Source organism: Caretta caretta, chromosome 23 (genome assembly GCF_965140235.1).
Source record: "Caretta caretta isolate rCarCar2 chromosome 23, rCarCar1.hap1, whole genome shotgun sequence".
NCBI lineage: Eukaryota > Metazoa > Chordata > Testudines > Cheloniidae > Caretta > Caretta caretta.
This window is the reverse complement of record NC_134228.1, coordinates 1,952,014-1,964,862: the sequence shown is the minus strand read 5'-3', so window position 1 is coordinate 1,964,862 and position 12,849 is coordinate 1,952,014. Positions and strand designations below refer to the sequence as shown.

Sequence of the window (12,849 nt, the reverse complement as noted above, 5' to 3'; positions counted from 1 at the left end):
GGGGAGGAGCCCAGGGCTGGGCTAGCAGGGGGCTGCGGGCTGGGAGTGAGGGGCACCAGCTGAGCTGAGGGGGGCCCAGGGCTGGGCTAGCAGGGGCTGCAGGTCAGGAGTGAGGGGCACCAGCTCAGGTAGGGAACCCAGGAGTCCTGACTCCCGCCCCGCTGTTCCTAGCCCTGGCCGCGGGCTCCCTGGCTGACTGGTGCAGGTTGTGGCCTGTTGGAGCCAGTGTCTGATGCCAACTTGGCCCCAGGCCGGTGCCCACCTGCAGCCAGCTGCTGCTCCGCTGCCCGCTGACCTTCACGACCCCCCCGGCTCTTACCTCCGCCCGGCCTAATTGGGGGTGAAATTCCGGGAAGGGCTGGCGGGAGCCGTCCCGGAAGTCTCGTTGCCAGCACCAGCTCTTCCTGGCAGGTGGGTCCAGCTTTCACCCCGGCCCTGGGCACTGGGCCCATGCGGGGGCTGGGCTGCCAAGGCCCCCCACTGAGCCAGGGCTCATTAACCCTCCGGCTCTGCGGCGAATCCCGTTAACGGGGCAGCGTCCCTCGGAAGAGCTGTGCTCACCCTCCAGATGGGACGCAGCTCATCCACTGCCCAGCAGACAGGAGGCCGGACTCCTGGGTTCTCTGGGAGGGGAGGGAAGGGGGGGGGCTAGCGGTAAGATCAGGGGAGCTGGCAGTCAGGACTCCTGGGTTCTCTCTCCATCTCTGGGGGGGAACGTGACTGTTTAAAACAAGGGGCTGAGCTGAGGCCTGTCGCATTCATTCCGCATCCTGCCTGTGTCTCTCCCTGGAGTCCCAAGGCCCTTTGAGAGCTGCATCCCATCGGTTGCCCTCTCCTCCCGCTTTTGGGAGATGGGTGGAGGGGAAATCGAGGCACCAAGCAGGGCAGGAACTCGCCGGAGGCCGTGCTGCAAATCGGAGCTGGGATTAAAACCGGGGGCCCCAGGGCCCCCCGTCCGGCTGACCCAGGTTGGCAGGCCCAGGGCTCGGGCTCCCCCGAGCTCAGAGAAGCCACAATTCAGGCGCTTGCCAGCAGAGGGCGCCCGAGCAGCAGTTTTGGGGTGTCCCCGTTTGCCTGCTGGGAGTTGCTGGCTAGACACCGAGGGAGCATTGGGGTGACCTGGAGCCCCCCGGCCCACGAATGTGGAGGTGCGGGGGGGGGGAGCCCTCCGGGGCTGGAAAATGCTGCTGGAGAGGGCTGTACCCCAGGGGGCCAGGCCCATTGCTCCATGACTTTGGTAGGTCAATGTACACAGAGAGGGGCCAGGACTCCTGGGTTCTCTCTCCAGCTCTGGGAAGGGAGTGGAGTCTAGTGGTTGGGGTGGGGCGGGGCTGGGAGCCAGGACTCCTGGGTTCTATCCCAAGCTCTGGGAGGGGTGCGAGGTCTAGTGGTTAGAGCTGGGGAGGATTGGAGCTGAAAGTCCAGACTCCTGGGTTCCTTTCCCAGTTCTGCCACGGGTTCACTCTGTGACCTTAGGGAAGTCCCTGCCCTGCTGAAAGCCTCAGTTTCCCAATTTGGCTCTTGCTTTGTGATGGCCTAGTGGAGGCTTGTGAGGATGAGTTTGATAATGTCTGGGGGCTTGGGATTGAAAGGCAGAGGGATGCTTGCTCCCTGAGCTAACAGAAAATCCTCATCACTGCCTGCAGTACAGGGCATCTGACACGCAGCCACGCAATACCCATTCCATCCTGCTGAGGGCAGCAGAGCTGGGGCTATACGGCACAAACACGTCTGGGTCTGGGTTTGAATGGAAAGTAACTTCCCCACCCCAGCGGAGAACCGCTAGGCTGCTCCCCCTGCCCCGAGGGAAACTGATGCGGTCTTTGCTCCTGGCTGTATGGCATGTGCTCTATAGTGGCTACAGCTATTGGGGATTCTCCTTGTGTGGGGAGGGGGCTGGAAGTTTGGAGCAGGTGGATTTAAATTCCTCTCCTTTTCCCCATCTGGCTTTAGGCCTTCCGCAGCTCAGATCCGGCCAGCACACGATACCAGCGCCGAGCCTGGGTGCTGGGGTCCGCCCCCCTGTCCTGTCGCAGAGCCCCTAGCCAGAGTCGGTCCCCAGGAATCGGGGCCGATGGGCCCGGCTTGGGGTCCACATTCCAACTGTCACCCCCTGAGGCCCTGTCTGCTCCCTGCAAAGACCCCAGTTCCTGATGCCCCCACACCTTTCTGCAGTGGGGCGGTGGTAAAAAAAAGAAGTGGGTGAACTCAGTTTTCTGGTGTTCGTGGTTGGGCGGCGCCGTGGGGGGCAGGACCTGGGTGTAGGCTGAGCAGCTCCGAAGAGACAGCGGCTGGTTTGAGCGGCGGGCAAAAAGGCAGCACCGGAGTGGGGGGGGGGGGGGGGCGGCTCGGGGCAGGGAGGTGAGTGAATGCCATAGGCCCCAGACGAGACAGGGGTAAATTCTGTTTGCCCCAATCCCCCCTCGGCCATGCTGCCCGCATCCAGCATCTCCAGCCCCAAACATTCAAACATCGCGAGTCAGGCTTGCCAAAATCACGAGATTCTGTAACACTCCCCGAGGAGGGGGGGTCTTTTTGTTTGTCGTCTGCATTTTGAGGGTGCCCTGGGGTCACATTTTGCAGCTTTCTCCACAGCCGTGAGGGCTAGAAACATACTTTTCCTTTAAGAACAAAGGCTGAAATCCTCACATCGCCCCTTGACTCCGGGAGCTGGGGCTTTAAGGAAAAGGATAACGATCCTGAGACCCGTGACAAAGTCGGGGGAGTCGGCGACACGGGGCGGGGGTGCTCGCAGTGCCCCCGGGCAGTCACTGCCCAAGCAGAGGGGCTGGGGACTGATCTGACCCTGAGGGGGGCCGGCTCAGCTCCCCTCGGGAGACGACAGGCCCCCAGAGCAGGGGGCGGAGGTTGAAGAGACAGCAAGGGGGGAGGAGAGTGAAGAAGGGATGGAGAAGGAGACAGCTGGGGAAGAAGAGAAGGGGAAGTGCTGGAATGTAGAAGCCAGCCAAGAAGGGGAAGTTGACAGGCCGAAAGAAGGAAGGAAGGAGAGACGGAGGGAAGAGAGGAGGGAGAGAAGTCGGGGGGAGGGAGCTGGAGGAGGCGGAAGGGGGGAGTGTGGAAGCGGGGGGCGGAGGGCAAGGAACAGAAAGGGGGCGGGAGGGGGAGGGGAAGGCGAGGGGAGCTCCCTCGAACTGGCCATGCCCCGCCAGGCGTGGGAGTGAAACACGGAGCCGGGCTCCGGGTCCCCCCGCCCGTGCTCGTTTCCTGGGTGGAGCTGGGGCTGGGCAGAGGCAAAAGCCTTTAAAAGCCTCCAGCCCCAGCTCGCGGGAGCCAGCAGGTCCCAGCAAGCGCCGAGGAGCCAAGCGGGGAGCGGGTGGAATCCGTCCGGCTGGCCTGGCCCCCGGCCAGCCCTACGTTTCCATGCGCCCTCCGGGCCGGATGCCAGGCTGAGCCCCGGAGCGGCTCCGTCTCGCCCGAGGAGCGTGGCCCATGGACCTGGCCGGCGGCCGGCGTCGTCGCTGGGGTTCCCTCCAGCTGCTGCGGGCCGGGATCCCCGGGGGCAGGCGCTAGGCCGACTTCCCAGCCTCGGGCCGGAAGCTGCTTGTCGCCGCAGGGGCCCCCCCCGCCATGGGGCAGGCCATGGGGCCGCTCTTCCTCTTCCTGCTGGCCCTGGTGCGGCTCTGGGCGAGCCAGGCCCTGTCCACCTGCAAGACCATCAACATGGAGCTGGTGAAGAGGAAGCGGATCGAGGCCATCCGCGGGCAGATCCTCAGCAAGCTGCGGCTGGACAGCCCGCCCCAGGTGGAGGGGGGGGACGCCGCCCTGCTCCGCCTGCCCGAGGAGGTGATGTCCCTCTACAACAGCACCCGCGACATGGTGCGGGACATGGCCCGCCAGCAGGAGGCGGCGAAGCTGCGCGAGAGCCCCCAGGACGAGTACTACGCGAAGGAGGTGCACAAGTTCTCCATGCTGTCGGTGAAAGACGGTGAGAGTCCGGGGTGGGGGGGAGCCAGGACCGGTGGGTTCTGTCCCCAGCTCTGGGAGGGGAGTGGGGTGGGGTCTAGTGTGTGTGTGGTTATGGGGGGGGGGTCTAGTGGTTAGGCCTGGGAGCCAGGACTCCTGGGTTCTGTCCCCAGCCCTGTGTGCCCTAGGGGGCGGGGGGAGCTGGAAGCCAGGACTCCTGGGTCCTATTTCTGGTTCTGCCACTGATCGCCTGCGTGACTCGAGGCAAGTCCCTTGACTTCACGGGGCCAAGGTGACACCTGGTGTCAGTCCATCGGTGCCGAAGGGGCTCCCGGGGGGGCGTGGACTGAGGTGTCTGGGTTTCGGGTTCTCTCTCTGCATGGTGGGAGAACCGCAAACGCTCCCAGGGCGGGCGAAGCATCCGCTGAGGGCCCTGAGATCTGCGCCCGGCACGCGCTGGATGTGGCCTCTGAGTCCTTACCAGGCAGAGTTAGCAACACAGGGAAGTGCCAGTCTGAGTCAGAGCAGGGGCCCATCTACCCCGGTATCCTGCCTCTACTAGATACCGATGGGTAACCTTTCCCCAGGGAACGTCCCTTCCTGACCCTGCTGGTTAGAGGTCAGTGGATGCCCTGAAGCATGAGTGTCCATAGCTGTGCTGGGTTCAGCTTGACCCGCAGCACTCCCCATCTGGATCTGCTCGTTCTCCACATAAATGTGCCACCCTGTCTGGATCCTGCTGAGCCCTCGGCCTCACTGGGATCCAGTGACAGTGAGTTCCACAGGCTAAAGCCGTGGGGTGGATAAACAATGTCCTTTTAATCTGTTGTGAATGTTTCCATCCTTTCAGCTTCATAGAATTACTCTATGATGTGTGTGATGGGAGCGCTTAGAGCCCCTGACTGAGATCAGGGCCCCGTCATGCCAGGCGCTGCCCAGACCCCAACTGAGATCTGGGGCCTGGTTCTCAATCACGCTCAGGTTCCTCTGGGGTGGGATCAGCCCCTGAGAGTCCCCACCACGCAGGGGCCTCCCGAGGTGGTGTGGAGCGGGCGTACGGGCTCTGCTCCCAGCCGCAGCATAGGGGGTGGATCGGGGTATGGCCGGAGCCCACTGCGAAGTGGGTATTCCCCGCCCCCCCAGGGCCCATGGGCAGAGCATGAATTATAGCGGCCCTGAGGTTGCTGTAACTGGGTCTGGGCGGGTTCCCACAATGCAGAGTGCAAAAGGTTAAAGCGACCTCAACCCCTCCCCCTGCAGAGTGGGGGAGCTGAGACCCCATGGGCCTCTCTGGTGCCAAGTTCCCTCCCCCAAAGCAGGATTAGCTGGTGGAACTCACTGCCGCTAGGTCTCTTTGGGGCCGGGAGTTGTGCCCAGCTGGGCTTTGCGGCAGAGAATGAGACCATCCCGAGAGGGAACAGCAAGGGTTAAAACGGAGCGGAGAATCTGGGCTGGGCGAGAGGCCCCCACGCGCCAGGGCCTGAACCAGCCAGTCACCCCCAGTCCCTTGTGGGCAGGTTATCCCGTCTGCGTCCAGCCGGGGAAGTCCCTTGCGCCTTCCCCTGAAGCGGCTGCAGCAGACGGGATACCGGGGTAGACGGGCCCCCGCTCTGACTATTGCTACGTCCCGAATTCTTTTCTTGCCCTAGTCCCGCGGCCCAGCCACTCGGCTGCCTCCGAATCAGCAGTTCCCAGCTGCCGCCCTGCCCCAAATCCCATTTCTGGCCCCGGGAGCGGCTTGCTCAGGGGAAGGCGTCTGGTTCCTCTGCTGGAGCTTGTCATGGCCCGGAGCGTCTTGTCTCCCCGCGCCGCGGTGGTGAAATGGCCCAGCCCAGCCCTGGGGCCGTGGCTCAGAGGGGAACTTCCCGCCCGTCATTACAGCCTGGGCCTGCCCCAGTCGGCTGCTGGCTGCACGGGCCCTGGGGGGGGGGAGAGGAGGGGGCTCAGCCATGGGAGGGGCGGCTTTCCACAGACGCAAAGGGGATCCCCCCCCCCCTCCCCCGGCTCCACCATCCAGCCCTGGCAGACGGGTGCTTTTTGGCTTTCAATAACAGGGATGTGTCTGCCAAGTCAGAGCCGGATGCCAGCGTCTGTGCTCCCAAGGAAGGGCCTAGGGATATTGTTGATATGGGAGGTGAGCACCCAGAAGCCTCAACCCCATCCAGGGCACCACTGCGCCGGGTGCTGCCCAGACCCCGAGCGAGATCCAGGCCCCGCTGCCCCGGGCGCTGCCCAGACCCCGACCAAGATCCAGGCCCCGCCACGCCAGGCGCTGCCCAGACCCCGACCAAGATCTGGGTCCCGCCGCGCCGGGCGCTGCCCAGACCCCGACCGAGATCCGGGCCCCGCCGCGCCAGGCACTGCCCAGACCCCGACCGAGATCCGGGCCCCGCTGCGCCGGGCGCTGCCCAGACCCCAACCGAGATCTGGGTCCCACCGCACCGGGAACTGCCCAGACCCCGACCGAGATCTGGGCCCCCTCGCACCGGGGGGGGGGTCAGAGGAGGGGTCAGCCTGGCCCGTACACACTCCACAGTGACCCGGAGGCCCACTGGGGGTGAGCTGGGGCAGGGGGCAGAGGAGGGGTCCGCCTGGCTTGTGTGCGCTGCAGATTGGCCAGAAGGGCCACGGGGGGTGAGGGGCAGAGAAGGGGTCGGTGTGTCCAGAGCTGAAACCGCCAATAACTGCAACAGCAGTATCTCCGGGCGAGGCAGCGGGTCCGGGGGCCCGGACTCCTGGGTTCTGCCTCTGGCCGGGCTGGGACTCTGCACTGAGTCCTGGGAAGGCAGAGGATTCCTTAGGATGAGGATCCCTGAGAGGGGAGTGGGGTCTAGGGGTTAGAGCAGGGGACCTGGAAGCCAGGACTCCTGGGACCGATCCCTGGCTCTGCCACTGATTTGCTGGGGGATCTTGGGCAGGTCACTTCACTTGGTCTGTGCCTCAGTTTCCCACCAGTGCCTGTGAAATTGGGGCTCAGATACTTACCCTGAAGTAGGTGGGGATCTCATGGGCACAGGCAAGCTGTTCTCAGTGGGCCCTGGGGCTTGTGGCAAAGGCAGGGGTCCGACCTCAAATCCGCCCCGCACAGGACAGGTGGGATTAGACACCTTCCAGCCAGGCCCTGTCGGGTCTGTCTGGCGCTGAGCGTGGCCTGACCCTCTGCCCCTCCAGCACATGCTGGGAAAGTGACGGTCAGAGCGGGGAAGGCGCTCACCTAGCCAGCCACCCAGGCATCCTGGCTCCCAGCCTCCCAGCTGTAACTCCTGGGTTCTCTCCCTGGCTCTGGGAGGGGAGGGGGGTCCAGTGGTTAGAGCAGGGGGGGCTGGGAGCCAGGACTCCTGGGTTCTTTTCCTGGCTCTGGGAGAGGAGGGGGGGTCCCGTGCTTAGAGCGGTGCCAGGTGCTGGCGAGCTCAGGGACAGGCAGGGGTTTGAGCCCCAGCTGGGAGCTGGGCCCAGGGACTCACCCATGGACACTTGGGGCAGAGCTGGGGATTAAATGCAGCTCTCCTGGGTTCCAGCCCAGTGCCCCCACCCCCCAGCCGTGGCCCCCGTCCGCCTTGCCAGCCCCTCTGTGCCAGCCCCACCCCACCCCTAGCTGGAGGGGGGAACATTTCAAATGGCTCCAGGACTAAGACCCCCCAGCCCCCCTGCAGCTTCGTCATTCCCTGGCTCCTCGCTCTTTCCTGCCCTCCCTCCCTCCCTCCCTCCTTCCTTCCTTCCTTCCTTCTTCCCTTCCGGCTTTGCATTCGTTCTGGCCGTCGGTTCCCCCGTCGGTTCCCCCTTTTTCATTCCTCTTCATTTGCTCCGACTTTTCATTCTTTCTTTCCTTTCCTTTTCTCCATCACTTTCTTTTCGCTTCGCTTTCCTCTTTCCCGCTCCATCAACCCCCCAATCCCATTAATCCCTTATAGCCCCCCCAGTGCGCGGGAACCCCCCCCACCCCGAGTGCTGTTTGTTTGGGCCTCGGAGGTCGCCGGGATCGGCCTGGCCAGACCTGGGGGCGGGGGGGAGTGGACGGAGTCAAAAGCCCCTTGGAGCCAAAGGGAAAATGGCTTAAAATAACCTCTTCCCGCTGTAAAAACACCAGCTGGGCCACTGGCGGGAGGGGGGGGGAAGACGTTGGGGGGGCAGGAAACGGCACAAATCCCGGGGGTGTCTGGGGGGGGGCAGAGCGTGGCAGGGTGTGGCGGGGGGGGGCATGGGGAGAGGGAGAGGCAAAGGGCCGGGGAGGGGAGGACGTGCTGGGGGCGTAGGGGGGCCGGGCAGAGTGAGGCCTGGAGTGGACATGGCAGGGGGCTGTGTATGGGGGGGGCATGAGGCCAAGAGGTGAGGGGAACGTGGCGGGTGCATATGCGGGGGCACGGAGCAGAGCACATGGCTGGGGGGGATCATGGCCAGGTGCTTAAAATAGCCCCCCCACGTTACATTCCCTCTGCCATCCCTGCAAGGCCCTGACCCGGGGGGGGGAGGGTGTGTTCACCCCGATGTCCCGTGGCCCCGTTTCTCGCTGTCGGGGGGGTTCCCCTCCCAGCTGTATTTTGATTTCATCGATTGGCTGAAAACTCGCCGTCCGGGCCAAAAAGGGGAAAACAAGAAACCACCTGAGAGTTGCTAGCCGGTGCCCGGCGTGTCCGATCAGCTGCGGGCCACTGTTGAGCACGGGGGGTTCGTGCCACGTAGCGCTGGGGTGATTAGTGCTCCTTGGTAACGAGGCGTCAGGTGCTGAGTCCCATGTGGGCGGTTCTCCCCACCACTCCGCTCCAGAGTTAACACTTCCCATGAGCACGTGGCTGGGGCAGAGTGGGGGGCATGGCCAGAATGGGCAGTTAACCCCGCCTCCTCCCATGAGACTCAAATCCGATTGGTCGGGTGGCTCCAGCCCCTCCCAGCTTCCTCGTCGCAAAGGGGACAGGAGCCGGGCGGGGGGCAGCTGGGAGCTGTGGCATGAGTCCTGGGGGGGCTGCAAAGAGCCGAGGTCACGGGCCTCTGAATAATGCGGCCAGAGCCACAGGGCTGAGACTGGCGCTGGAATGATCTGGGAACCGGGGGCCCCTGAGACCTGCCCCCCACAGGCACCGTGCCTCGACACACAGGGCCCCCCATCCCAGTGCGGGGACGCAGCCACCTCTGGGGTGGGGTGCGGGAGCAGTTTATCCGGGGACCGCTCACCCGGTGCAGAGATGCGGCCACCTCTGGGGTGGGGTGCGGGAGCAGTTTATCCGGGGACCCCTCGCCCGGTGCAGAGATGCGGCCACCTCTGGGGTGGGGTGCGGGAGCAGTTTATCCGGGGACCCCTCGCCCGGTGCAGAGATGCGGCCACCTCTGGGGTGGGCCTGGCTCCACTGGACGGGGGGTCGGGATCGGGCCCAAGCTTGCAGCCGGCTGGGGATAGGTCAGTTTCAGGCTGGGACCACCCCCGACCTTTCTTGGCGTTTCCCCCCCCGGGCACGCGTCTGACTGACGCTGAGCTGCTCGAAGCTGCCCCCGGGGTTCGGCCCCTTCGCTTGGCTCCTCCGAGCCCTTCGGGCGGCCTCGTGACAACCCGGCCCCCGCTGCAGGATCTGGCCGGGCTATTTCGGGTTACAGGAGGCGCCCAAGGGGGCTGCGGCTCGGGAGCGAGGGGCACCGCGCTGCGTGCTCACGCCCTGTCTCCCCCGCAGGCAGCTACAAGGGCTGGGGCAAGACCGAGCACCGCACCTTCTTCCTCTTCAACGCCTCGCAGGTGCGGGCGCAGATCAGCAGCGAGGCCCTGCTGCACCGGGCTGAGCTGCGCATGCTGCAGAAGCCGGGCACGGAGCAGCGGGTGGAGCTGTACCAGGTGCACGGGGCCCCCGGGGCCGGGGAGGCAGCGTGGGTTGTGGGCGGGGCTAGAGCAGAGAGGGCGGGGCTACATGATACGGGCGGGGCCAGGCCACAGAGGGCGGGGTTAGAAGAGTGGGGCGGGGCAGTGGGGATGGTTGGTGGGGTTAAACCAGGGAGGGTGGGGCTACAGGAGGTGAAGTGGGTTGTGGATGGAGGGTGGAGAACAGGTGGGTGGGGCCTGTGGGGCAGGCGGGGGGTAGGCGGGGCTCCATGGGGCAGACTGTGGCCAGGGAGGGCGTCTCTCCCCTGGTGCGCTGGCTCACACCCGTCTCCCCCCAGCACTACGGGAACAGGTCCTGGCGCTACCTGGACAGTCGCGCCGTGGGGCGGGCGCCCGAGGAGGAGTGGCTGGCCTTCGATGTCACCGAGGTGGTCCGCCAGTGGCTGAATGGCCAAGGTGAGGGGGGGCCCCGATCCGGGGCACACCATGTCCCCCGCTGCTTCCTGGGCACCCAGCTCCCCCCGGGGCCCCTGCAGCCTGCACCCGGCACAGTGTCCTGTCCTTCCCCATCCCCTCGAGGTCCCCCGTCCCTGCACTGGGGGGTTACCCTGCCCCCGTTGTTTCCCAGTGTCACTTAGAGCTGCCTCTGGGCTGCTCTAACTTGTGCTGTGCCTCCTGTGGGCTCTGGGGGCAGAGAACAGCCACAGCGCAGGGGGTCTGGTGGGTTAGAGCTGAGGCGTCGGGGAGCCAGGACTCCTGGGTTCTATCCCAGCTCTGGGAGGGGAGTGGGGTCTAGTGGTGAGAGCAGGGGGGGTCTGGGAGCCAGGACTCCTGGGTTCTCTCCCCCGCCTTGGGAGGGGGGTGGGGATTTCCTGGTTTGTGCATGGAGGCGAAACATTGAGGACTGGTTGTGCTGCCGGGAATCTCACCCCGTTGGTCTGTTTCAGAGCCTCTGGAGATCTTTAAACTCAGCGTTCACTGCTCCTGCGAGGACACCTGTGAGGACCTGAAAGTGACCATAGACGGTAGGACGCCTGGGTTCTATCCCGGCTCTGGAAGGGGAGTGGGGTCTAGTGGATAAAGCAGGGCGTGGTAGCCAGGCAATTCCCTGTGTGCCTCAGTTTCCTCCTGCACAGGGAGATGCCCCCTCCCCTGCCCCTGCTGCCCTTGGTCCCTGGGTATCGGCCTGAGGCCCTGGGCTGGTGTGTTCCAGTCTCAGGCCAGGACTCGCCTGCCAGCTGCCAGGCTCCCTGGCTGGGCCGGCGGGTCCATCCTCCAGTTCCCCCCAGGTGTGTGCCCCAGCCCTCCTCCCCCAGCCAGTGTGCCCTCGCCCTGGGGCAGAGCTTGGGGAACCCCCCATATGCACGCCGCTAACGGGGTGTCTGCTCTCTGAAGGCTTTGACCAGAAGCGGGGGGACCTGGGCACCGTCTCCTCCACGGCCCAGAAGGTGCCCTACGTGCTGGTGATGTCCACACCCCTGGAGCACGCCAGCCACCTACACAGCTCGCGCCACCGCCGGGCGCTGGACACCGACTACTGCTTCGGGTGAGCTGCGGCCTGGATGGGGGCCACCCAGGCTCCTGGGGAGGGGATGCTGCCGGGGGGTATTGTTGTGGGGGGGGGGCGCGGCTCTGGGAGGGCAGTGGGGTCTAGGGGTGAGAGCGGTGGGGCTGGGAGCCAGGACTCCTGGGTTCTCTCCCGGCTCTGGGAGGGCAGTGGGGTCTAGGGGTGAGAGCGGTGGGGCTGGGAGCCAGGACTCCTGGGTTCTCTCCCGGCTCTGGGAGGGCAGTGGGGTCTAGGGGTGAGAGCGGTGGGGCTGGGAGCCAGGACTCCTGGGTTCTCTCCCGGCTCTGGGAGGGCAGTGGGGTCTAGGGGTGAGAGCGGTGGGGCTGGGAGCCAGGACTCCTGGGTTCTCTCCGGGCTCTGGCTGCCTCCCCTGGGTTGGCTGTGTTGTAGCGGTGCCCTGACGGCTCTGCCCCCGGCAGGACGGAGGAGAAGAATTGCTGCGTGCGGCCCCTCTACATCGACTTCCGCAAGGACCTGCAGTGGAAGTGGATCCACGAGCCTAAGGGCTACATGGCCAACTTCTGCATGGGCCCCTGCCCCTACATCTGGAGCTCCGACACCCAGTACAGCAAGGTGGGGGTGCCGGGGGAGGGGCTGGGAGCCCGGACGCCTGGGTTCTGTCCCCAGTTCTGGGAGAGGGGGCTAGTGGTTAGAGCAGTGGGGATGGGAGCCAGGATGCCTGGGTTCTCTCCCTGGCTCTGGGAGGGGAGGGGAGGGGGGGCTAGTGATTAGAGCAGGGGGGCTGGGAGCCAGGACGCCTGGGTTCTATCCCTGGCTCTAGGAGGGGAGTGGGGTCTAGTGGTTAGAGCCGGGCGGGGGCTGGGAGCCAGGGTGCCTGGGTAGGCAGACAGGGAAGCCCAGTCGGGAGCTGATTAGCCCAGTGTGGACCTTGGTGGGGGTTCTGGGGCCCGACGGCCCCTCCCAGCTCACCTCAAGCTGCCGGCTGCTCCCAACCTACTGCTGCCCCGTCCCCCCAGCCCGGCGTGGCATCGGCCTCCCCAGGATCCAGGCGCCCCGGCACCCTCCAGCCCCTCCAGGCTGGCATGAGCCCAGCACCAAGCACCCGGCCCCCTCCCTCGGGGGGACAGGCCCCCTCTCCCGCTCCCACCCCCGGGGCCAGCTTGTCCCCGGACAGATACAGAACCGGGGCTGTTTCTCCGCAGGTCCTGGCATTGTACAACCAGCACAACCCGGGCGCCTCGGCCGCGCCCTGCTGCGTCCCCCAGGCCCTGGCGCCCCTGCCCATCGTCTACTACGTGGGTCGCAAGCCCAAGGTGGAGCAGCTCTCCAACATGATCGTCAGCTCCTGCAAGTGCAGCTGATCGCCCGGGCGCCGGCGGGGCGAGGCCGAGACCCACGGACTCACTGCCCCCCCGCGCCGCAGAGGACGGGGCAGGGGGGTCATGGGGGGGGAACTAGGGGGTTTTGGACTTGGAGTTTCTCTTATTATTATTATTATTATTAATAATTTTTTTTGTAAATTCCCTCAGTGTGTTTGGGTGAAAATCTTGAATTTTTTGTAATTTAAAAAAGAAAAAGAGAATTATTTAACGAG

The 12,849-nt window shown here is 65.2% G+C and overlaps 1 protein-coding gene across 1 annotated transcript; it reads left to right on the top strand.

Moving 5' to 3' along the window:
• The first annotated feature begins 3,199 nt into the window (after positions 1 to 3,199).
• On the top strand, positions 3,200 to 12,849 carry TGFB1 (transforming growth factor beta 1). The gene is made up of 7 exons (XM_048832808.2): positions 3,200 to 3,946; positions 9,585 to 9,742; positions 10,066 to 10,183; positions 10,675 to 10,752; positions 11,123 to 11,273; positions 11,714 to 11,867; positions 12,458 to 12,849. The coding sequence occupies exons 1-7, from the start codon at positions 3,589 to 3,591 to the stop codon at positions 12,614 to 12,616; spliced, it is 1,176 nt and encodes a 391-aa protein (XP_048688765.1). The 5' UTR covers positions 3,200 to 3,588; the 3' UTR covers positions 12,617 to 12,849.